The 26,715-nt window shown below is 43.4% G+C and overlaps 1 protein-coding gene across 1 annotated transcript; it reads right to left on the reverse strand.

Moving 5' to 3' along the window:
• Positions 1 to 4,301: 4,301 nt before the first annotated feature.
• LOC119884086 (adhesion G protein-coupled receptor A3-like) lies at positions 4,302 to 26,134 on the reverse strand (the record flags this gene model as incomplete). Its single annotated transcript, XM_038694556.1, has 19 exons — positions 4,302 to 6,062; positions 7,076 to 7,171; positions 7,948 to 8,090; positions 8,433 to 8,556; positions 8,739 to 8,863; positions 9,235 to 9,443; positions 9,581 to 9,770; positions 9,899 to 10,033; positions 10,811 to 10,969; positions 11,478 to 11,627; positions 11,848 to 12,049; positions 12,316 to 12,480; positions 12,634 to 12,847; positions 13,439 to 13,599; positions 13,758 to 13,829; positions 13,952 to 14,023; positions 18,050 to 18,121; positions 22,182 to 22,253; positions 26,070 to 26,134. Coding segments are annotated over 19 exons (3,873 nt in total), but the record flags the coding sequence as incomplete, so codon positions are not given.
• Positions 26,135 to 26,715: the final 581 nt, after the last annotated feature.

The raw sequence follows: 26,715 nt of genomic DNA on the forward strand, positions 1-26,715 counted from the left end.
CAGAGGCCAAAAAGAAATTCGAGTTCAATGGCTAAAGTGCTGGACAATAAATTAATACAAGCTGATACGCCTTTAGTTTGAAGGTGGCAGTCAACTTTGACTATTAGTCACAGTTTGCCCCTGGAAACACCACTTAATGACTGGGTTGACTCCCCACTTCTTAAACACCCTCCCCTCTCTTTCGAATAACCTACATCACTTAAAAGTAATTTTCATACGTTCACTTTTTGAATCAGATACATAATGTGGGCAGGAAGGTTTCTATATTTTTCTGATACAATTCCCCTAAAACGCCTCTTTAGCGTTATCAGTATAAAAACGGAGTTGGCATTGCAGAATGCTAATTTGCAGACAGCCACATGCTTTGGCTGCAGTCAGGATGTGAGTAAACCCCTTTTTAGGATTTGAAATATGCAAACACGATATTCTTTAAGTATGAAACAATTCTTATGAAAAATGAGCAATTAATATCAATAATGTGAGAGTATCCCTGTAATGTAAAGGGCAGTGACAGTTTCTGCTTAGTGATCATGCATTTGTAGTCAATCAAAGTTGTGCAGAATGTGTCACACTCTGCCGGACAGCCATTCTTTGTGTTGCACTTTTTAGTTACTATCTTCCTTATAGTATGTTGGGTTTTGGGGGTCTGTCTTGTCTGTCGTCTAGTGTTTGGTATCCCTTGTCATGTCTGTTACCCCAGTTATCCCTCTGCATGTCTGTCTCTTTTCCCCTGCTCTCTCCCTGCCTGTGCCTCATTAGCCTCATGTCTTTCACCTGTGTTGCTCCCGCCCTGCTCGTTAGTCCCTGTATGTATATATACCTGGTGTTTCTGTCTTGTCTTTGTTGGGTCATTGTATGTTGTCACCCTGTGTAGCAGTATGTCTCGTGTCTCCCTGTTACCCTGCTCAGTTTTGGATTCTGGTTTTCACCCTTTTGGATTTCTGTTGGACAGCCTTTGTTTTGGGACTCTGTCATCAGCCACTCAGTTTGTAAGTGTGCTCGCCTTTTGTTTATTAAAACCCCTTGAACTGTACCTCCTTTGCCTTGCGTCCTGCATTTGGGTCCTCCAACCTGCTCAACCCTGCCTCACCCACACCAAACCGTGACAGAATGCAACTGTAGGTATGTGTACAAAGTCTAAACATTTGCAAAAACCCTGACTTTAGCACAGCTTTCATGCTGATGTGACTTTGCCTCATTTGCAAGTATTTAAGTCCACATAAATTCACCAATTATCTCTGCAGACAGCTGCCTGACAGTGACGGTGATCGTCACAAACCCTGGATGCTTATTAATGCTTTCATCAATAGGCTTATGTCAGGCCTTAGGCCTTGGAGGTTTGGGGGGGGGGGGGGATTAGCACACTGCACTGCAGGTTAAACTGTTGTGGTTCCCCTGGACAGCCTCAGCCACCTAATTACAATCAGCACAGTCAGATGGCTTCACTTTCTCCAAAGTATCAATCTTCATTCCGGTGGCAAGTTTCCACAACAGAGCCAGATGCTTCCTCCGGGCGCAACGAGCAGCAGCGATTGGAAAATGTAAACAACACATCACTTGTCTGACGTTGGTCGTCCCCGGGCCTCCCGGTAAAGGAATTGCGCTCAGCTATGCTCCACAGAGCGCGTTAAGTGGGAAACTGGGTGGGGAAAGTAGGCCTATATCATGGAGGGATCATCACTGCGTCTGAAAATAGAGTTTATCAGCAACTAATGCTTATGGGTGTTTGAATTTGATCCGACTCACTATTTGTGTTCGATCTGACCCTAAGACTTCTGAATGAGAGAGACGAGAAAAAAAATCTAAATGACTTAATTTGTTTTAACTTAATTTATTATCGATTTCTGCCCAAGGTGTCCCTGTGATCTTAAAGCCACAGATAGGATCAGTTTATTTGCCTTGATGAGCTGCACCAAAACATCCCCCGATTGTCATTCCTGCCTGGCTGACAAACCTCGGATGAACTTTCTAACAGATGGCTGCGCTAAAGAACCTTGGCAATTATTTGAAGATCACTCTTTCATGCCTGGAGGGAATCAGCGAGGCTGCCACCAATCAAGGCGTAACTGCTCTCTACATAATTCAAAAGTCTTATTATAATTTGTCACATCCAAGATGGCCGGGCAATACATCTTTGCCTGAGTGAAATATGCGTTTTATTAATATGCTATTTGAAAAATTGTAGCTTGCTGTCTCGCCGCTAAGATGATCAGTAGGCAGGCGATTACTGTTCATTTCTTAAATGTGGTAAATTGTGGGGATATTTTGCAGGATGACCCTAGAAAATTTAAAGATTTGTTGCATGCTATAGGAAAACATGATTATGACGTGACTTTTAACAGGTGGTAGGCTACTTTAATAATATCTATGCATTGGAGAGGATATCGGAAGCTCAGACAGTGTGTCAAGGAGGCTATGACGTTATGCAACTACCTACCAGTGCATGGTGGAAAGTAGTAGGTAGGCATTTACTCAGTCCAAGTTTGAGGTTGGCTGCATGAGTATTCCCTTTTTCCGCCATTTTATACTTCAGCTCGACTACATTTCAGAAGGAATTTTTTTTAGTCCACTACATATATCTGACATCTTATCATCCTCGTTTTTAGTACCAGAACAGCAAGGTAAAAATACATTACTAAATTATAAGTTTTTTATTTTCACTTAAGCAAAAGTACATAAGTATTATCAGCAGACTCTGCTGTACTCAGTTTCAAAAATAAAAATTCATTTTGCAGTAAAATATCCCCTTTGTCCTGTGACTGATATGTTATACAGTAGCCTATTACATTGGAGTAACAATGATGCAACAGTGTATAAGCAGAATTTTATTTTTGTGGCTGGTTAAGATGGTGCTAGTTTTACTGCTTAATATACTGTTGAGTACTTCAGTCAAGTGGTTCTCAACCTGGGGGTCGGGCTTTCAAATTGCACTTAAATACACCACTAAAGTAAATGTGCATAGTTACTTTCCAATTAAGATTTAAAACGTATAATCTTCTAAAATATAAAACACAACATGCACGAGGTTAAAGCAGTGGCTCCCAACCTTTTTGGCTCATGACCCATAATTATTTCAATAATCTAGTTTTATTGTCCCCAACAACAGTGACATGAAATATCTGCCCTTGACTGTTACAAATGTTTTGGGCCCCTTATCAGTTCAAAGAGTGATTTCCCATAACATTTCTCAAATGGTTTCACTTAAATAAGTTCCATTTTTAAATGAAATGTCGAATACATTGATATTGTTGAACCACAATATAGAGGTGTTAAAAAAAATTAAACTTTTTTTCCTTCTTTCGTGCCTCATTTAAATCTCATGACCCCTCAGATTTGTGTTGTGATCCTATGGAGGGGTCCAACCCCTAGGTTGGGAACCACAGAACCAAACTTCCCAACTATAAGTTAAAACTAGCTCCACTCTGACCAGCTGCAGCAGTAAAATGCTACTCACCCATTGATTCACTCATAATGGCTATTTTCCTGCAGAAGTACTTTTTTAATTTTCCAAACACATTTTGCAGAGAATATGTAGGCTACTTACCTCAGTAGGACTTTGAAGGCAGGCCTTTTACTTGTGATGGAGGAGTCAACATACTACTGGATTTTACACGGTTGTATAATTTTACTTCTAGGATCTGAATACTTAATTCTTCCACCTCTGTTCAACTACCCTTTAACTCTACAAATGCAGATAGCTGCTTCCACATCACACTTGAACGATCTGTGGCTGTTGACACAACCAGTCACATACGTGGCATTCACCCAGCAAAAATGTCATACTAATCCATTTTCAGAGTACTCAGCAGTCAAACTGTACTTTGTCTGCAGTATGCTTTCTCCCCGACAGCAATGTCATGCTGTGAGCGGGACCTCCAGTTCAGCTGCCAGCAGTGGAGGAGACGGGGAATGGAAGGAGGTGGACGAGGAGGAAGATCCACTCCCTCTCATTATCCTTTCTTCTCATGGCAGCTTCACTTGCCCTGTGAGTCAGCTGTCAATCACAGCCCAGGCATCAAGTCAGTGGGGAGCCCAGAATGTACGGTGCACTCATCAAATCTGCCAGCAGGCAGGTTGAAAACACCTATTGAGCCCAGTGCCACAGCCAGTTGCAATTAAAGTGCTGCTCTGCTGCGGAAAGAGGAAACGGGAGGCCACCTGAAGGTCAGTGGAAAACCCAATTACCAGCTTGTCGTATACTGTCAGCAAGAGTAATTCTTGGAAACAAAATAGCTCTGACTCACCTCTGCGCTAACTGCAGAGAGGATTGTGGGTGTTATCCCAAGAATAAAAACATTCAATTAGGTGAACGCAACTTTTGTTTTATTATTGTTGGGACAAACTAGAAAATGATGAAGGAAAAAAAAATCCCCAGGGTCCAGATTTGCACTAGGCCACAGCTCAGACCATGCAGTTTCATTTACAGAACTCTTAAATGGAATACAAAGGTTTCGATTAAACATTATAAAAATAGATCATTTACAAAAACATATCTACAGAGACAGTTCAGTGGCAGTAATGATTTGATTGATCGAAAAACAACATAAAAGAAAGACACTTCACAGTTTAAAGGTGAGAGCATATCACAATGCAGTCTTTGTGGCGGAAACTGTCGCTACACAGTAGTTTCATGTTTCCACAAGCCAGTCTTTATACTGGCTGCGCTCTCCGCGTTAATTAAAGGCACCAGCTGTCCATTTTCCTTTAGTGTGCCACCATTTTGAGTGACAAGGTTGAGTCCATATGACTTTGGTTGGCTTTCTAGCTCCGTGCTGCTGGGCTGCTTCACAGGACCGGAGTCTTTACTTGAGCTTGACGCCGAAGCAGTTGCCGCCGGCTCAGTCTCTACAGTAACCACTGCCCCGTTCCCCAGGGGGCCGCCACCTCCTTTGTCTGCGTAGCGGGAGCGGCGTGGCAGGCTCGCGCTGTCGCTGCTGTCCTGCTGCAGCTGGCTCTGGTGCCGCTCTCTGTAGGCCATGTAGGCTGCCCGGCGACTGTTGCGGGCCGCTACGTCGTAGTGGTGGTGCCGCCTGTGGGGGGCGCTCTGCACGCTGCCGTCCACGCTGGTGGGGACGTCGTAGGCGTACTCTCGCAGCACAGTTAGCCTACTCGCCCTGTGCGCTCGTGCTCTGTTCTTGTGGTGCCTACTCGTGTGTCCGTTGGTGGCAGCTATTGGGTTGTTGATGTTGTTCATCGGGCGGAACTGCACCTCAACTGGTGCTACGTGCATTTTAATTTCATTGTCAAGTGAGTGTTCAGTCAGGCTGTTGTCCAAAACACCTGCCCGATTGGCTGTCACCGGTGCAGATGCAGACTTGCACTGAGCTGCCTCTGCGTGCAGATTGGTCAGCTTGCTGCCATGGGCGGAGTTGCGCATGCTTGGGGCGCTCTTGTTTGTGTAAGATGAGTCTGCGCTGCTGTGGCCACACTTTGTTGACTCCCCATCTGCCTTGTCAGCAGATCCTGCCGTGGATGTCATTGCCACGCCTGGCTGAGGCAGAAGGACGTCCTCCTGTGCAGAGTAGGCTCGCCTCCCAGAGCAACAAGCCTGGGACCAGTAGCGCCTCATATCCTGCCTGTTGACACAGTGATGTGCCACCATGAACGCCGCCAGTGCCAGTGCGGCCACCCCAAACAGGCAGGTGAAAGCTAAGTCAAAGGGGTGGTCCTGTGATACAGCCATGGCCCCAAACACCCATAGGGCCGCGTATAGCCCCAACGCCCCTGCTGCACCCATCAGCTGAGCGGCGAAGGTGTGCTCGTTCTCCAGGGCTGAGAGTGGCACAGCGTGGTGGGCAGATGCTATGGAGGACGGCGCCTCGTGAGGCTGGAGCTGGAGAGTGAGTGGGTGGCAGTGGCTGCTGGGACCATCTGGCCCGGCCTCAGTGTGGTCTGAAGCCAGATGCTGATGCTCTTCGGTTGGCTCCTTGAGCTCATAACGGCGCTCAGGGTGGCGGCGCAACTGGAGTAGGATGCTGAGGAAGTACATGCAGTCCACAAAGACGATGAATCCCACTGGGCCATAAAAAGCCCCGATACTGGGCTCCCATGCCATCCAGCAACTAGAAGGAGAGACGGACAAGACCAATCAAATATTTCATTTTCCGTAAGATAACGGATGTGGCTTTCTTTTGTTATTATTATTATACAAGGGCATCTGAAAAACCAGTGAAAGGAAAAAAAATAATAAAAATCTTTGAGCTGTACTCTTGATATAGTGAAAGTTTTTTTCAGCACACCTGTTTGTCAGGTTTGGGAGAAAACCCATTTTCTGTAACAAGTAGGATGTACAAGCAATAATATATTTTTACAAGAATTTAATTTGGATTTGAAACCCTATGGCAAAGCTTGATGAATGCCCAGACTTACAGGTGCAGCTCAAAAAAATGTGATCTTTCTTTAATTTTATTTAATTTTTTTTTTAGATGCACCTGTATCAATATCATCTTTTAGCAATAACTAAATACACATGTACAATTAAATTAGACAGCACTTCTTAAAGGAAAACTGCCATCATCTTATTCTGCCACCGTCAATATTTACTTCAAAAAGTTAAAATGACTCTTTGAATAACTTCTATGTCTAATTTGTTACCGTAACTGTCCCATTACATTTAATAAAATGGGCTGCATTCATCTTACTTGCAAGAAATTAATTAAACTCCAAAGACTTCAGACAGATACCGGTCCAGATTTCTCAATTAGTCAGCCACATTGCACAATCTAAACAGCTGCCATTGTAGGGGAGGGAGGAGGGGTGTGGGGGCGCTCGCTGTAAACTGGCAGCAGTTGCTTGTTGCTTGGATGCACACACCATTAATAGGCATCCATAATCAGAACTTCAGGGAATAAACTTTTCCTACCCTCATAAAAATATCCATTATTTAGTAAAGCAATGCGGTCTGGCCGGTCGATAACTAAAGCAAACTCCTCCTGAGGACAGAATGTAAAAGCTCTCGGAGGGCTTGGACGCTCCTTCATTAAATGCTGCTGTCCAGATAAAATGACACAGCATTACCAGCAGCACATACTGAGGCATAGGAACTTTAATTGCTTTCTATACAGGGACTACTTACTATGGTGCATTGATCCGGCTACCGTAGTTCTTGATGTTAGCTGCTGCAGTGATCCCGCAGACAATGATGGGTATCCCTCCGCCGATTAAGTAGAACCTTTGGGAGAAAGCAAAGAGAGGTAGTTCTGATTTAGTCTTTCTGTTTGTAGGGCATGAACTGGACGCAGAGATTCCAGTGGTGTTTCAGACCTCTATGCTGACACCATGTGGCAGTTTCACCAACAAACATGAGCTCAATGATGAAATATGCCCTTTCTCTCTTCAGAAATGGACATCAAGTAAATGTATTCCATGTATATAAACCTAGCATGTCATTTTTAACTCTACAGCCATCTTAAGCTTGGTTCACAAACGTTGCCTACTAAGGAAGAAAAGGGATCACACACACTACCTGATTATGAAACATTTAAAAAAAATCTATTTGTTTTGAACAGTAAGTGTAGTTTATTTGCTGGGGCAAGATTAAAGAGAATTTTGTGTCAGACTGGGTGTGTTGGAAAAGAAACAGACAGCACATCACAAGTTAGACTCTCATTTTGGGTTTGTTCTCTTCTTCATTCCAGACGGTGAGAGGCAGATATAGCAGCTAGTTCGCACTGGGAGAAAGCTGTAATTAACACCACTAGATCTCATCCCCTTGGTAGTGTATTATATTAAGCGTCACAGTATGGCATGCTTGGTGAACATTAAAGTGCCTGCATTGTAATGACTTTACGTGTCAGCAGCAGTGTAAGTTATTCCTGTAGTTACCCAACGCTGCCCCTTGGATGTGCTAACATGTAAAGTGGTCTTGCCCTGCAAAGAAAATGCAACCCAGATGCATCACTTTTGCCACGCAGCAGCTGCTGTAATCTAGGAGCTGCGGTGTCATACCTCAGCATAGGCCGCGGAGGTGGAGGTTCGTCCAGCTCTTCATAACGCTTGGCCTTGCGTGTCACTTGTTTGTAAATGTTGCGTGCGGTCACGCCCACCCACAGAGCGGTAGCCAGGGTGGAATAGTGCAGCAAGATGCCCACCTAGAAGAGATTCCACCATTAAAAAGACACCGTGTGAGATACATCGAGAGTGGTTTAAATAAATAAACAAAAAGTTTCAGCCAGGTACTCTGTGCAATGAAAAATTAATAAGTAATGTGTCTCAGTACAACACAGCATGAGGGGAGGTGCAGGGTTGCCTCTAGCCATGGAAACGATCTACTGTATTTTTCTAAGCATCTTTTACTGTGTTTCCACACGTTTTATGAGCGGAGTGAACTTGGCCAAAGGCAACTCTTTTCCTTAAAACAGACCTGGGACTTCTGTTCATTTCTGACTGGCACAGTAGGAGTGTTGGAGCTGTGAAGGGTGGTGTTTACTCACTGCTTGGCAGACGCTTGCGTATCGCGTCTGATTTATGCCGCCTACGAAGACCCCGCACGTGAGGGAGATGTGGAAGCAGAGGTTGACCAGCATGTGCCAAAACTTGCGGCTCACACGGACAGACCTGGAGTCACAGAAACGAACAGCAGGATTAAAACGGGGAAAAGGTCTGTTGTGCAGGCTTTTCTACTAATTGTTTATGTTAACACTGATCTGGGTGTTGTTTTGTCTCAAGAAAAAGAAGAGACTGTAGTCTGTTGAGCAGAAATGACTAGAGGCTTGAGGTAAAACCAGGTCATCTCTTACCTGTGATGGTAGATGTAACTGATGATAATGATGAGCAGGCAGAGAAGGAGTATGATAGTGGTGGCGTAGATGACTGGGTGCAGGGGCTGGATCCTTGGAGAGAAATATTCCACACTGCTGAGGTCCTGAATGACAGACGAGGTGATAAATTTAGGTAAAATTCTTCTGTCTTGTCACTACATGTCATAACCCAAAAGTTATAGTGCTTATTGACAACTACAGAGTGCCAGACAAAAAGCACACTGTGCTCTGCTGCAGTATATTTTCCTGATTCAGTGTGAACCTTTAGCAGACATGGCAATATTTCCTAACAGCCACTAGAGGGCCAATCAGCCAAATGAATAAAAGACAGTCTCTCTCTCTCATATCTATATCTCTCACTCTCTCACACACACACACACACACACACACACACACCCCTAATGATCACTGGGAAAACATCACCTCAGACTAGGTCAATCTTCTTTCTATTTCATACTACCATCACCCAACCTACCATCAGCAGGCCGTAGTTGCCAAGGGAGTTGCAGGATATGGTGGTGAAGTTGTCATGGTGGCCAAGGATGCGACAGCTGTCGCTCTGCCATCCCCCGTGGCCTCCTGCCAGGCTGAAGTTCCAGCAGGCGGACACAGCGTCAGAGCCACGGGCAAACCGCCGCAGGGTGACATTAACGGGCGTACTCAGGATGTGGGAGGACATGCCGTCTGATGGGAAACATAGACAGTGGTATCAGAGAAGACACAATCAGTTTTCATTTAGTGTGTGAGAGATTTCTCCTCTCTACTTACAACTCTAAACAACAACATATTAAACACGACTATACAAACATATTATGACTCACCTATCTTGGCCATGATGACAGGGGTGGCCACACTCCTCCTCTTCCCACCATCAGCCAGTTGGGAGGAGTTGCCAGTGGAGGGAAAAAATTTGCCATTGCGGAAGCCCAATAGATGGAGCTTGTAGACCGTGTCCTCGGCCTGGGTAAAGAGAGACTGAGGAAGCTGCAGGGAAGCCTCCACAATGGTGCTCTACAGGGACAAAAAATGCATTTTTTTTAACAATCAATGTTTTGGAGGATTTCCTTTTATGTGCTTACAAGCTGCAGTCAGCAAAACAATCTGCAAACAGATTTTAATTATCTCGGGTGGGAGCTGACCTTGTGAAGGATACTGGGGAAGGAGCTGGTTGTGTTGCACTTGAAGGTAAGTTGACGGTCCTGCAGCGTGCAGGTCATGCCGTTCCAGTCGTTGGCCCTGACAATGTGAATCTCCAGTGCTATGTTAGGGGATGTCTGGAAGGACAACAGGAATAGCAAAATGTGACTCAATTCATTGTAAAAATGTTACAATGCAACATGATACCATATTTTAGGCACAGTCTGCTATTTTGGTTCATGTAGGTGCAGAAGCACAAAGTGTGAAAGAAACAAACACTGATGAAGCCATTTACACAACCACATCAATGTGACGCTATTTCGGTTTTAATGCAACTGTTTCTCACGGCATAATGTAAAACGTGACACAACCACAAAACTTTATGTATGACAGGAATATATATGAAAGGCCACTTTTTGCTAAGAAGAAAATTGGAATGGAGGCTGTGATGCACAGGATTGATGAGCGGCTGTAATCTGGCGTGTCTCCTGCATAGACAGCAGAATACAAAGTCATAGGCAGGAATTTAATGGACTGAAGGTGAAGCTTGCAATGCAGACTGCTTTTAGCAGCATTCCTGCTTTAAACACAATAAATGTTCATTTTTATGCAGATTCTTGCTTATGGTTTATTTACATTTTAAGCATGTTGTGTTTGCGTTGTGCATTTCCTCCAAGTATTTAGTTTTCTCTTGTTGATGAAATCAATGTGGCGTCACACTGACATTGCACCATGAACAGATGTAGTTCTGAGATGTCCATTCTCATTTTAATGAACCTCCCACCTGTTTGTGCCTCTCTTCCACTGTGCAACAAAGTACTATACAAAGCAAATTTCAAGGTCGGGAAAAAACCAAACCGTCTGAGCGCTGCTGCCACAAAAATAGGGCCCATAGTGTTGTTGAGGGGACTAACCAGGGAGAAGGCCTGTGCTTTGGCCAGACGGTAGACAGCAATCTTCTGGAGGCAGGCGATGATGCGGGAGCAGGCCATGGCTTCACGCTGAGCCATCCACAGCACCCTCTCATCGGCCAGCATCAAGTTACTGGCCATGCTTACCATCACCCCGCCCAGCTGGGAGACAAGACATTGACATGAGTGAATACACACATAGATGCATTCAACTTTCATGATCCAAAAACATTGACTTGCTACATGGAGCAGCAGCAGCTCATCATCTAAATTACTTGAGTGGAAACATGAGAAGTGAATACGTTCAGACAGCATCTTGTTTAAATCAAACAGCAACTAAACATATGCTTGACTCGCTGTAGCTAAGTGACTATTAGGAACAGATTTCAAGCATAGTGTCGCCCAACTAAACTTTAATATGCTGAAAAACTGGAGTGCTCTCTGCCTACAGCAGATGCAACATGCTAGGAGCACCTTCGAAAACGTTTCCTTTTGTTGGCCCAGAGCTGTGCCGAAAGTCACTACAAGACATCCTTTCTCATTAAACAACATGACAACAAACAGCTGTTGAGCATTAATCTATTTGTCCTTGAAAGGGGTAATACACCAAAAGCATGCATCACATTCAACTGCTTGTGAAAAGGACTTAATTTGCTACTATAGAACTTACATCTTTAAACTTCTCAACAAACTTGCCAATCTTCTCGATCATCTCAGCCACAAAGATAATGTCCATCTTGTCCGCGAAGTTGGCAGCGTCATTTGTGCAGACCAACAGGCGCTGAGCCCTGGCCACCACACTGCTCTCATTCAGAGGCATCTAGGGGGACGATACAGAGAGAGAAAATGAGCCTGTATCTGACTTGAAATGGTCCTAGCAAGGCAGGATGGGTAGAAGGGATAAGAGGAACTCAGAAGAGGGAATTAACATAGAAACAGAGAAAGAAAAGACAGTGAATGAGGTTACAGCGCTGAAAAAAACAAAAACAAACAAAAAAAAAAACTACACACAAAAACAATCTCACCAACCAAATACAGACCTGGTTGATGACATGCAGAAATCTTGTGACATCTTTCTGGAACTGGCAGCGGGTGTAGTCATCCTCCGCCCACAGCCCCTCGCGATCACAGTAGCGCCACGCCCGCTGCTCTTCCCCCGGGCTGCCCGAGTAGGTGCCTGCGCTCGATGGTAGTCTGTTGCAGGGGAGGTAGGCTCTGATCCCTGCCAGGGTGCGCGGCCACCTGGAAGGACCCAGAAAAATCAGTCCTGCTGAGGTAGTGTATACGTTTAACCACAAGGGGGAGCCACAGTGCTTGACATCACTGCATACTGTACATGTTGTACTTCAAATATATTTGTTCATACTTTCAGAAGGGATCTGTGTACACATTTAAACCCACATTATTATTTATGAATACCTGTTTGCTAATAGAATTCCGTTTCGAAAAAATGCCTAATAAGCCATTACAAGCAAAAATAACCAGCTATTTGTTGCGTGTGCACTAACCTGAACTCTCCCTTGTTGTTGGAGACGCGTTCAGGCGCACAGTACTTAGCAGAACTTTCCAACACCACAATACTGACAGTCCTGGTGGTGTTGCCCCTGCTTGTCCTGACCCGGCACTCCCAGTTCCCAGTGAAACCAGGCTGAATGTTTGAGATGGTCAATGCGCTGATGGGGACACGTGAAGGAGAAATCAGAGAAACTTCTGATACTGACAGATGATGCTTTTTTTGTTTATCTTAAAAACGTAAAATTCAGCTGCTAATGATCACAGACAGTCCACTCACTGTCTTCTATTAACATGAATGTACACTGCCATACCTAGCGATTAGAGAGCAGTTCTGCACCATGCGCTTTTCAATGAAGATTCCTTGGGCGGCGTCGGGTTTGACCATGCGGCCATTCTGGTACCAGAGCACCTGCATGTCCTCGGCCACGAAGGAGGCCTGGCACTGAAATGGCAGACTGTCTCCCTGAAAGACGACCTGACGCTGGGACGGAGTCAGCTGGAAGGAGGGCAGTTCGAGTGGAGCGTCTGAGGAAACCAGACAGAGATTAGGAAGAGAGTTAGGTAAAAAAAAAAAAAATGTGTTACTTGGTTCCTATGTGTCACAAATCAGTTTTTATTCCATTTACCCTGGAAACAATGCCTTTTTGTTACACTCTTGCCACTTTTTGGACACACAGGGAAACTAAAACAGTGCCTTGAATTCTGGTGCTATTTGTCATTCATGTTTCATAATCCCTCATTGTGATGAGTGCCAAACTGATAAGACATGAGCAAGTACAAACAAAGGCAGCGCTGGCCTGGGCAGCCCTCTCTCTTATCTCCCGTGTCATTGCACAAGCCCCTGTTCCTCAAACACCATGAGCCGTGCTGATACCAAAACAGAGAAATTAAAAGAGACAGCGGTACCGTTTTGACACCACAATCTGTGTCACAATTCAAAGTGACTTATTTCGACCTTTCAAAATGTCTGGGACCGGACAAATGACACACCAGAGTGTCACTGAAATGATGAATGATTCGGTTTCAACTACTATTTCAGGTCGCTGCTTTCGCACCGTGTCAAATCTATGTACGCAAATGTTTGTGTATGTGTGGTTCAGGTGTGTTTGTCCCTACCGCATGTGAGGAGCTCTGGCCTGATGGAGGTAATGAGCTGGCCCTGGAGAGACTGGGGGTAGGAGCACTTGGTGTTCTTGACTGCAATGTTCCTCTCTTTGATCCAACGCAGCAGCCACAGAAGGTTGCAGTCGCACAGCAGGTAAGGTGTCTGAAACTCCCTGTGAATGTATATTAACACACACATACAGAAACAAGAGGTAAGATAGTAAGTGGTGGGAGTATGTGAGATGGGAAAACCCCAATTTTGCTGTCATATTTAACAACTTAAGTAATTTCCATTGTATATATTCAGACATCACAGTCTTAACATACTTACAATGATTTCAGAGATACCAAGCTGTCAAAGGTCCCCTGAGCCAACGAAGAGAACATGTTCCCTGTAAGGTTTCTGGAAAAAAGATGAAAAACATCTCACTTTTATCCCAGTCTATTAATACAAATACATGATTATATAAATGCTTGTTTTAGCAAACTATTCATATATTGTAAAATAAAATAGTAATGACTTACAGTCTGGTCAGACTGGTGAGGCCCTTGAAGATGTCCACATTAAGACAGCCGATGCTGTTGTTGGACAAGTCTCTATAGCAAACACAGAAAAATATGTATCTGGTTCATGTCTTCCACAATTCAGAAATAACACACAGCTGCAATGGTCTAAAAGACCATCAATTAGTAAGCTGCATTAAGGCTGGGAATGAATTCCAAAATGATACACCCTAAAAGAAAAGTCACTATCATGAGAAAAGTTGATAAACATTAAGATGTTTAAGTTGCAGAGATAAAGCACAGAAGGTTGTTTTTTTTTTTTTTTATATAAAAAGAGCCAAGTTCAATAGAGACAAGTTGAGGCAAAGAGCCCAAACCTTCATCTGACAGGTTTACAACTTTAAAGGTGATTTTAGATAATGTCTGTGTGGGCCCCCGGGGGCGAACCTACACATCAAAGCCAGAGGAACAGATGATTAATCACTTATGATTAATGTCAAACACGTCAAAAGTATGTGTTTCTCCTCTGGATGTGGCCTGACATTATGTCTCTGGCAAACATCACAAGTTTCTGAGACTCCTGACGCCTTTTAGAAGGGATCACAGATGAGTCCAGGACAGAACATGGAAAAGACTGATCCTGCTTCTGAATTAAACCCAGTGTGCAAACGAGAAGCTGCAAAGAGGACATTTTTACTGGTAAACTTTAGTAGACTGCCCTCCGATACAGTGGTTCCCCGTCTGTGGGTTGGGACCCCACAAGCCAAAACATATTGGTCTTGGACAGTTAAGATGTTCTTTATACTAAGAGTGTTGCTGGAGCTTTGAACTTGATTAAAATGATAAGAAATAAGGGAAGAAATCTGCAACAAAAGCAACGTCTATCCTTTAAACATTGCTTTTTTTATTGTGAAATATTGGATCATTTCACTTCTTCTGACCTCCAAAACCTCCAGAAGCAAAGAAAACTTTTTACAAAATATTAAGATAGTCATTACTTCAACAATATGTAATCTTGCCTCGAGTTTTGTATTTGAACGTCTACCTAACGTTCTTGTGGCCAGAGTGTTAGCAAACAGCTGCCTATTTACACAGCGAGCTGACACAGACAGATTTATTTGAAGTCATGTTTCCGGCCACCTGGTGAATTTAAGTCCAACATCCTCTAACGTTTTAGCTCCGTTTTTGATCCAACAATTCCTGAAGGCAATATCTGATCTTTAGCTGCTAAGGAGGCTTAAGGAGGAAACTAGGCTGAACCAAAACAGTACGTACGTGGGCCGCAGAACCTAAACAATGTGCTGAAAGGCGGCAAAATGCCCTGTAGAGCTGAGAGAAACTGCAGAGTTGGCTGATAATTCTCTGTGAGTTTGTCGCTATGGCCGGTATGATTGACCCATTATTGGCAAAAAAATATATATGTTTTTAGTGCAGTTTTTGTCAAACATGGTGATTAACCAACAATCACATTTTGGACTCTTTAAATTCCAAGAGAGATAACATTTAAAGCAACCAAAGTCACAGCACCTTCACAAAAGCTGTAACACATACGCCCTCTGTGAATGATCCAATCACTGGAAAAAAGACAGATCATTACCTCAACCCACCAGCTAAACTGTGTCCTGGGGTGCTTGAGGAACGCGCAACTGACACAAAGTGATACCTGGAAAATGACTGTCAGGCATATGCTAACATCCGAGCATTTATGTAATTATTGGTGTTGGTCCTTAAGGTGCCAGCTGGGGAATTTACTCTGTGAGGTTATTAGTTCCACTTGGAAGAGAAGAAAAAGCCGCCGTTTGCAGTCCTGCCAATTTGTGCGAGCATTGTGGGAGAAGGATAACATGGTAGAAGTGAAGGGGCAGAGGGGAGGGGGCTCTCCTAGCTAAAGGCATACTTTCATCTCACTGGATTCAAATACTAGAGTTACAGCTACATCACAGGCCTTAAGACAAGATGGGGGATACTGTTATTACTTTTAGTCACTTTTACTGTGTTAGAAATCAATGTAACATATTTTATTCAGAACACTGAAAATACATCCACACATAACTGGCTATGAACCTATTGCTGACTCAAGTCTCTAATCGCCATCTGCTTTTACAAGTCGACTCGAATTCATCACCAAAGACTGATCTCAGATGCGTCTTTTGAACCACAGGCATGTAAGCACATAAACTGCACAGAGGATTGTTTCATTGCTGCAGTTGTTGTGAATGATATGAGGAGTGGAAGCAAAAATAGCCCGATGTGATTAGACCTGAGCAGCGTCTGTTCAGCTGTTTGTGGAATGCAGAGTAATGAGGGCTGAGGCCAGAGGGATCCATAGCCTCCGAGTGTTGTATATTGTGAGAGATGGGGGCGTTTGCATATATTTGTACGTGTAAAACGGCGTGTGAGATCTTTCCCCTACATAGTTATACTCTTGAGGACGCGTTGGTATACGTCATTGGCGTAGGTACGGCGCAGAGGTACAGACGAAGCTAAACTGTTTCTCAACCGCTCTACAAAACTTGAAAATCGGACAAACTTCAACTTACTCCGCTTACTTCAACTAAACTAACTACAGCTGCTTCTTAAATATAAATACCCTTTGAGTGTGCCAAAAAGACTAATGTCTGATGTGTAGATGCCATTTTATCCAAACTTCTCCAGCCTTTCTTTAAATGTCCCAGTCACTGCTCTATGACAGGAGACACAAGATAAATAGGTCCTCCAAATGGCACGTCTTGAAATGAGAAGTAATCTCATTAGGCAATACTGAGGAGGGAGGTAGAGGCACAGATGGAGGGAAATCAAAGGTTGGCTAGAGTAGAGTCAATGATAAGGACAAAGAGAAAGGTAGAGAGAGAGTATGTGAAGATATGTCAGATAAATGTTACATAAAAAAAAAAGGTAAAAGTCTATTTTTATGTACTACTTATTCCACTCCCGTTTTCCAAAAACCGGAGGGGAAAAAAAAGTCGGGGGGGATGTGTAGCGGTGGATGCCAACCCTTGATGTAGAGCTTCTGTGTTTACATTCCCAGGGTCCAGCCCCAGCTCATCGTCTTCTTCACTCGTCTTCCCTTTTCCGCGCTCCCTCCCTTTCACAGTCAAGTGAGTGACAAACACCCTTTTAAAATTAACTGAGGCGGGCGGTGGGGCCAATTAAACTTTGCTACCCTTAGGCAAAAACCAAAATGACTCTAGAACAAACATATCCACGAGAGGTTGCAGATCACTCTGTGGTGATAAGTCTTTATGAATAGCTTGTGTGCAGAAGACATATAGGCAGGCTTGAATCCATCCGAGTGGTGCATGAATCTGCATCGAGGACCGAGGATTGGGGGGGGTGAGCCCAGGTCTGAGCCAAGGAGCTGACTGCCTTCCTGTCTCGCTCTTATTGCTCCACACCAGAAGCCAAGTTCAAGTTTGTGTTGGCAGCGGCTGGGTACTGTCGGATGATTCCAATGCATGCTGTGCGTTCTCACACACACAAACACACAAACACACACACACACACGATTTCAGACCTCCCATACTCACACACCACATATCCCAAATACACTGTAGCTTTGGGTTTGCTCTGCAAATCACAATTGTCGTCACATGGTATTCATAGACGCCTTCATTTTTTTTTTCCTTCTTCAAATGTGTGAAAGCATATAAGGCCTCATGCTGTCTGCAGTGGTCTCTGGCAGTGAGCCAGACAAAACAAGGCAGCAGAAGTAGACTGCTGCTTGACCATGCTCCCTTATGGACACTGGATACACTCTAGACCTGCTAGAACATGCACAGCACATTGCACAGATAGATCCGAAACAACAGCTGCCTTAAACACAATATAGGAAAACAGCCCAGACTGTTAAGGAATTTGTAGAAGCCTTCAAACTACAGATTTAAAAATACCAAAACGAAAATGGCTTTAACCACATTCGTTTTAACAGAAGACAGCTTGAACAAGAGGCGTCACTTTACTCCCAACAATAATTGTAAATCACTATTCTCACATGGCAAATAATTAAAAGTGAGCACTCCCAGAGGGGCTGAACGTGTGAATACAGAGGAAACGCACATGTGCAGAAACCACATTAAAAAAAACAGACAGTGAGGCTGCAGAAGCTCCACCACTACTCACAGTCTTTTGAGTGCCGCCAGTCCGATGAAAGCGCCCGGTTCAATATGACTGATCATGTTACTCCGCAGGTCCCTGTAGGGGAGAAAAAGGAGAACATTTTAGGTCCTGTATGCAATTCATACAGCAATAAAATAGTAGAGCTGCAGCGATTAGTTGACCATCAGTCAAACAACAGAAAACGAATCTGCAACAATTTTAAGTAAATAAATGCTTTTTTTTGTACAAAAAACCTGGCAAATGTTCACGTGTCCCAGCTTCAAAAACGTGAATGTTTTCTGGCCTTTTAAATGTTCTATGACAGTTTACTCAATATCTTTGTGTTTTACAACGTAGGTCAGAGGAACCAGACAGCATTTCTTCATGATTTACTGACATTTTTCACTTCAAACGATTAACTGTGAAAATAATTGGTAGATTGACTGACAATTAAAGTAATTATTAGTAGCATCCCTTCAAAATAACCTTAAATATTCTAATTACATGGAAACCACTTTAGCCACCAGGGTTTTGCAATTAACATTTCAGTAGGCAAGCACCGACATGGCACGGAAGTAAAAGTGGCCATCCTTAAAACATAATGATACAAAGTCACTGCATCTTCCATGTGCATGCATTTCTTTTGCATTACCACACAGCCTGACATCACCGACAACCTGACCCTCAAAAGGTGCTCTCTGGCTCTGAACAACCCCCCCCACCCCACCCCACCGATGCACAGACACACAGTCAGACCTCCCTCTCCTGAGGTACAAAGACTTGCGATCACAGAATTCCTGTGGCGCTCACCTGTGCTGGCACTGCCTAGTCACTCATTACAGTGGAGGTCCAGAAGGCTTTGTAGTCGCCACCTGAACTCACACAAAGGGCCTCTGGGAAACTCTGCCCGTTTGATGTCGAGGAGCTGTCCTCTGAAGGTGGGTAGGTGGTCATAGACAAAAAAAAAAAATCTATTGCTTGTTAAAGCTTTTGAAGTGAGCGGGCAGACTTGGCTTTTCTGTGCACGAGTGTTGAGAGATGAGAAAAACGGGAAGGCAGGACCAAGAACACAAATATCCTTTCAACCAGTGTCAGGAGTGAGTATCAATGTTTTAATGTATTTTTAATAAAAATTTGCTGCAGTTTAAAGATTCTGATACTGAGAAGCTTAAAAAGAGTTACTGAATGATATCTGCAGGTCTGTCTTCACAGATCAGGTATCATTCACACTGGGAAACCTCATTGTTCGGAGTAAACTACTAATGAAAAAGAAGAAAACTGTCGCTCTCTGATATTTTAATACTCGTGGATAAAACATGGGCAGTAAGAGATAACCAGTGCATGCTTAAGAATCCATAGCTGCACTTTCCAAAGACCGCTGACCACACATGACCGGGCACCTCTTAAATCTATTTGCAGAGGGAAAAGAAAAACAGGTTTTCTTGACTTGCTCAGACTGAAATAGCTGGCTGAATTTTCGGTACAGTGTCCCAGAAGTGTTCTTGAACTGGCCCCAAACCAAAACGTTGGTTTTGCAGCTGCTGCCATTTTTAAGGGCACACAAGCCATCTTCCAAAAGGTGTTACGCATAATAAAATAAAAACACATGTGACTCTTATTTAATTCAAGGATAGTAGCGCTTTAAATTTTCTTTTATTTCCCATGCTTCAGAAGTAACAATATGGCTAACATGAATGCTACTTGCATTGCAAATGTGTCTCCTGGTGACTTTTTGTTTACATTTGCAATAAAACCATCGGGATTCTTACCCAGGCTAAACAGAACTGTTGAACGAGTGTTATATAAGTTTGGAAACATTAGCTAATAATAGACACCACAAACTTCAACTTTTCATTTGTTAAAGAGAAGATTGTGTTTTAAAAAGTTACACGTCTTACTTTAAACACACTGGTTAAGCAAATTAAGCTTGCTCAACAGCATCCTCCTCCCACAGTAAAAGCTGTACTGCGAAAAATTCATTTCAAACTAACTTTATATTTATGCTTAACTTGCTTACAGACATACTTCCACAAGTATTACACCGTTCATGAATAGACAACAATCAGTTCTTCAGAAAACACTGCACACTGGAGCGGTTATCCTTGCTCTCTTTGCCACAATAAGCATTCCTCCACAGCAGTGGATTTAGAAAGGAATTAGCATGTGACGGCCGCCTAGCTTGGCTCCTATTTCTATAAGAAAAGTGATAATGGGGATTCTGTGTGGCTTATTTCCAAGCAGGGGCACCTTTGGCCCCGACAAAACACAACGGTCTCCACAGTTACTTTGCAATTTCACGCAGAGTGCCGGATAGGCGCAATTGATTCTCTACCCCTCTCCGACACTCACAACCAGCTGCTGTCTCAGTCTTCAGTCTTCATGGAGGGGGAGGGGGGGTGGGGGGCAGAAGCTGTGAAGGCAGGAAAAAGGAGGGGTGGAAGGCAAGATGGAGAGCCTCAGTGCAATTCAAGCATTCAAACACACTCAAGAGTTTAAGGAGAAAAAGGGAGTGGGGGGGGGGGGGGGGGGCGGCGGGGGTATAGGAACATTTCAGAGAGGGAGAGGCTCCAACATGCATGGTGTGTATGGGAATCGCACTGCTGACACCTCTGGCCTTAGCTTGGCCTCATTACAATGACAAAAGCAAGCAGGCCATCTAGCAATCTCGCTTCACTGGACAGGGGTGGGGTCTGTGAGGCACAATGTGAGCTGCTTTTGGAGATAAACCTGCCTGTGGATTGATGCAGGCAGACCAGAGTTTACAACCAAATTGACTGGCCGTTCACAGACAAAGCACTTAAGTGCCTTTAAGGCTTTCTTGGAGAAGAAAGCTCAAAAGGTTTGGCTTTGTTTTTTTTAAAACACATTCAGTACACCGTCTCCTGTTTATCCTCCAAGTCTGAGCTCTCACATCCAACCAAATTCAAGAGCCCGCAGAGAATTCCCCTTATTAACATGGCAGTCAACTCGAGAAAAGACATGCCGGGCAATTTTACATAACAAATTATGGCCACAAGATAAAAAGAGGAGGAAATGCTGCAGGTGCTTCATACTGATAATGTACAAAATCAAACTTTGTGATATATATATATATACATATATATACACATACACACACACACACACACACACACACACACTTTCTATGTTTCTGGTCTTTTTAACCAGAACGGGAACAATGCTCTTAGAATTCCATATCTATGCAGTCATGTGTTATTGCAGCCCTGGTTAAAAGCACGGCCATTAATGGTCTGGTTATTTTATCTGCATGAAGCCATTCCGGAGTGATAAATCACCGATGGCCCATATGTGCGGGCCTAGAGCCATTTTCTTGAAATCTCTGTAGGAAGGAAACACGGGTGATGACATTCCAATCTCCAAAGTCAGAGTCACATGGCATGAGCAATGTCTCTCCGTCGTTCAGGGAATCTCAGAGAACATGCACGCCTATACCAATAAATGTCTTCACCATCTATAAAAGTGATTTCCTTCTCCTCTCACTTTTTTTGCCAGTTTCTTCCCTCAAAAAGGCTCTACTCAAAGATAAAGTACTGAGAATTACTGTGTCTCTTACATATATGCTATTCCTCTGAAGTGGGCCCCATCCCCAGAATACCCAAGCAGCTGTATGTTGAGAGTATATCACCAGGCAGTCAACAACCAACCCTTGGGGCTTACCTATAATTAGCCCTTTCTAGTACCATCTCCAGTCTTCCACTATAGACTGAGGCTAAGTGCTACTCATATGACCTGGATGTTCCACATGCACGAGGCCAATGTGTATTTAACAAATCTCAAGCCCACGCTTCACTTGTGAGAGATGGATGGGTGCTGCTAATGCACTGGTACATATAACATGAAATACTGCAATGGTATTTGACAACAAAAGCACCACCTTTTTTAAAGTCCATTGGTGACAGTTCATGGATACACACAGCTTTTGCAAGATGGAAAACATCACTTTTAAAAGCTAAGATGATTTCTTCTATTAAGGTTTTGAATCTTAATCCAAGCACAAATTTCAACTGCCACAGTAAGGTTTTACTTTAAAATGCGCTAGTGGGACCTATAGCAGAAAGAAAGTTGAGGTAAACATTAATACATTAGTGCTCATGAAGATCACTAGTGGAAAGGGGAAAATAATAATAGTACTTACAGTTTTTCCAAAGTAGACAATCCAAAGAAGGATCCATTTTTGAGTTCTTGAATCTTGTTGTTGTTTAAAATTCTGTGGAAAGAAAAATATGTAAACAAAAAGCAAGTCCACAAAAAACTGCATAATTTCTGTTGTATTAATATAGATATGTTTTTCATTGCACCCAAAAAACCTGTGTGTAACTTTTTATTTCCAACACACTGTGTTATTGTTGGCAGATAAGTCCAATTTAATACAGGCCTACAGTTAATGTTTGCCACAGCACTGCAAGCATCGTCAAGGAATGTGTGTTAATTAAATTGCGATAATTGATTCAAAGAGACCTGGTGTCTTTTTTTAATCACAGGTGGAACGGTGCCACACTGCTACTACTTGTTGACAGATAACAATATTAAGATATACTCTTTGTCCTCTTGCCACTCTTAGCTTCCAGTCACGGAATGTTTGCTCCACCGCCAGGAAGAGATCAGACGAAAAACAACTTGAACTTCAGCCGAGTATTTTTCTTTCATGTTAAATTGGCAGCATCTGAGCACTCTTGAGACAGGTAGCCAAAATAAGATAAAGAGTTATCTTTCTGTGAAACCCAATGGACTTTAGCAGGTAAGCATATCATAATCTGATCTGTAGCAGCAATAACTCGCTGGTGATACCATTTGTTTTTAACCGCCACATGATGAAAGCTTATTCTAACAAGAAATCCAAGCTTTTGATCAAACACAGCTTAAATCTAGCCATGAACTGCCAAAGAATTATACATTGTGTGCTCACGGACAACAGCGTAGTAAACCAAAACTTTAATCTGGGTTACATCACTAAAAGGAGCTGGGACACCCAAACAAAAACCCAAAGTCTACATACTAGAAACAAGCATTACGTGCATAGAAATGACTGATCATATTTACAGCTAGCACTGGATTAAATGCAACAAATGCACACAAGTAGCCTGTGGTCTTCACAAGTCATTGTTTTCAACATAATCACCACAAAAATAAAAGTGAGCTTGAGAAAACCTTCAAGTCCAAGTGTGAATTCTTGATTGCTTCCTCCCTGGCTAATAAATATCCACTTTATTCCCTGTGCATAGCACAAGCTGATTCACCGCTTGCAAAGCTGCAAAGTAAAGCTCAACAGTTTTGTGCCCAAGTCCCTGAGAGTTCTTTCTTGTCTTACTCCCAACGATTCTGGGAAATCAATAGCACTGTTAACTCCCAGCAGAAAACCCCAGGCAGGGACCTGTGGTTAGCATATGTTTCTGGCCAACAGGGAGGGGATGTGGTGGGGTGACAAACATGCTAGTGGCACCCACAACCCGGGGCCAGATTGGAGTCATTATGGGGTGTTGAGGGGTTGTTTTATTACAGGGTTGGACAGTGGAGACTCGTTGGGAGAGTTGCTGCTTGGCTCCCTGCCGCTCAGAGTGTGCGCGCACACACACACACACACACACACACACACAAACAGTTCCCGTGTTTCACCGCCTGTGTTTCTGAATGCTGAAAAGGCAGATGTTAAAACATGGTGTTGTACAAGGCTGCAAATTCTATCACTGCCTGTGTACACTTGATCTGATGATATAGGCAGAGACCATGGGCCTCCCAAGACTGTGGTCACAAAAGCCTCATTTATATTGAAGAATACTTAGCATACCAATAGAGTGCATTTTACCATGAGGCCTGTGTGAATTTAGGAATGTGGCACTCAATCCACATAATATAGAGTGCACAAACACACCGTACAAAACAACAGAACTGCAGTTAATACTAGTTTGGGGTATGCTTATAATGTTCAGCTGACAGCGTTGACAACTGATGCGCCGCAAAGTATCACAAATCACAAAAATAGAGAACACCCTCTTTCCTTAGACTCTCAATTTAAATAAGGAAAAATGGGAAAATCATGATGACTAAACTATATGGTAGTATAATTAGGCTTCCAGGTGCTGCCAAACAGATAGGACCTGAGCCACACGACCTCCTCTCCACCACATTAGTCATCTTTAATTCGGGCCTGACAATCACCCTTTTCATCTGGCAGAGTAAGACTATTACAGAGGTACAAAAAGTGCTTAATTATCCAACGTTGTGACAGGAAAGTATGGCAACTCATGAAAGACACATGCCAAATAGCAAAGACGTAGAGTGGTCACAATTAGACCCTCACAAACATCGACCTTATTTAGCTGTTTGAGGTTGCATACGGCACAAATAGACCTTTTATCTTCACTGAAATTTGCATAGTCATATTTCAAGAATAGATTATAGATTTAAAACAACGCATTATGGGAATCATTCGAGCTTGGCTGCATAAATACACCCTTCTAGCCTTGTGACTCCATGAGTCGTCAAAATAAATCTGTGAAAGAGAGTTCTCCTGAGAGTCATGAGCCCTTTCCTTGCCCTCTTTCCATTCCTCCCTTCTTTGCATGCTTAACCCTCTTTCCCTGGCCGGTCCCTCCCTCTTCCTCATGACAGGAGTGTGACCTCGGTAAACTGCTTCAGCTACAAAACTGAGAAAGAAAAAACACACCATTGGCTATATAAGCAATATACACAGCAAAGCCTCAAATCTGCATGGAAATTACGGCCATTTAACCACCACCCGCAGGACGTCTGTAACTACACCGTCTGCTTCCTTACTGTCTGTCTCTGGATGTCAGCCTGAGGTCTCCAGGTTATTGAACAGTCTATGGAATTTCTTCAGGCTACGCCTCAAACGATGGAGGAGATGGGGAGTCTCCCTTATCTTGATGCATAGATAAGACCTGCTTGAGCGCAAATCAGAAACAAGCTGCAGGGGGATCCCACCAAATCTCCCATCCAGTCTCCTGATAGCGATGCTATAAATCTCAACGACATTTACGGGAAAGCTGGTTCTGAAATAGGAATTTCTACTCTGAGTCAAAGAATATCAAATGCATTGGCCTAGATTTCATCTTGCCTTCAGAGTGCGACACTATTGAAGGTTACCTCCCAAGTTCTTTTTCACTTAAGAAAATACACTGGTAGAAGCATGCGCTTCTGGCTGTAGGCACATTATCCAGAGGACGACTAAAAATGGGCAGCAACTACACACTCCCCTCACAGGCAGTGTTTTAAGGACAAAGCCAGCTGATCCGCTCTCTCAACACTTTCTTTATGCTCAGGAGGCCTTTAGACAATCAACTCCAAAGAGCAGAGTGATGTAACTATTCATCTGTTTTCAAATAAGTTTCAGGCTGCAGTTGAGCTCCTAAAGACCTTTCTGGAGTGACTTCCTCTGAATATAGTGGATGGAAAATTGGGCCTCAAGTCAGGTACAAAAGGGAACAGGTGCAGAGGCGGAGGTGCTGCAACTTGTCACGGTAATTCTTGCAGTTATCCCGAACTTTCTTGTTCCACAAAAGATCTATCTCTGAAGGTTTTTCTGCAGTATTTGGATTAATTTTGGGAATGGGCAACAAAAGGTAGAGAACTTTGCGACTAGTATTTTTGTTTTACATGTAACTAAGGTAATATCAAGTCCTTTAAAGATCCCCTTGCATTGGGGCAAGCTTAAAAGAGAACTTGTCATACAAGCTCTTTTTGCCTCTTTATTCTTGTAAGTCGTACAGCAGGCAATGCAATATCCTCTTTCAGCGTCCAACAGGCCAAGCCATTAGAGCAAGGCATTCACCTTATCTCTGCCTGAAAAACGATCCACCGGGCAAACACCAGGATGAAAGTTAAATTAACACAGACGAGAAGGCATTGCACAGCCTTAGCTCATCTCTACACACTAAATGGAACTGCTTGTCTGGGATTAAATGAGCCTTGGTGCAACCCGGAAAAGTCAAACAACAGGTCTGCGAAATGAAAGCCTGCGAAATGAAAGCCTGCGAACTGACTAAGCTAGCTGTCAGTGCCTCACCTTTGGGATTTTGCTTTCTTCTGCAAAGACTGCAGAACTACTATGAAAAGCACAGGCGCATTCCTTTAGACCAATGGCTCACCTGGAAAGCAACAAAACAAATCCTCTTAGGACGTGCATGACAGCAGGCACCTGTGGTTTAGTTACACAAAAACTTCAAAAATGGTTCCCGGCATAACAACTTTTTATTGTTGGGGGAAATACACATACTATATGATTGACATAAAGACTGATCACGCATTCCAAACTGCTGTGTCTGTGTTTACTATAAAATTTTTAAGATCTGAAATCCAAAGGGAAACCTCTCCACAAGCCTGACGAGAAGGAAGTGAAGTCTTATGGAACCCAGGGCGAAATGTAACCCTAGCTGCCAGTTTGTGCTGCTGTGAAACAAGACAGTTTACTTCACTCCTATGTGTCATCAAACTGTGCTCGCTTTCCCTGTAGCAAGGGAGGAAATCCTTGCTTTCTTCCTGACATTAATCCTGTGTTGGTCTGTAAAGGCCAAAACCAGGTGCGCTTTTTTGCACTGTCCAGCCCAGGTGCTCCCAGGAATGGATCCTGATTACATTAAACAAGACCTGTAAAGAAATGTGAGCTGGGTGAGAACAGAAGGCATAAATATAGTCGGCTCTGCATGGGTATG

This window comes from Micropterus salmoides, unplaced genomic scaffold, assembly GCF_014851395.1.
Source record: "Micropterus salmoides isolate LMB-PRFRI ecotype aquatic unplaced genomic scaffold, ASM1485139v1 Ms_hic_scaffold_3158, whole genome shotgun sequence".
Classification (NCBI taxonomy): Eukaryota; Metazoa; Chordata; class Actinopteri; order Centrarchiformes; family Centrarchidae; genus Micropterus; species Micropterus salmoides.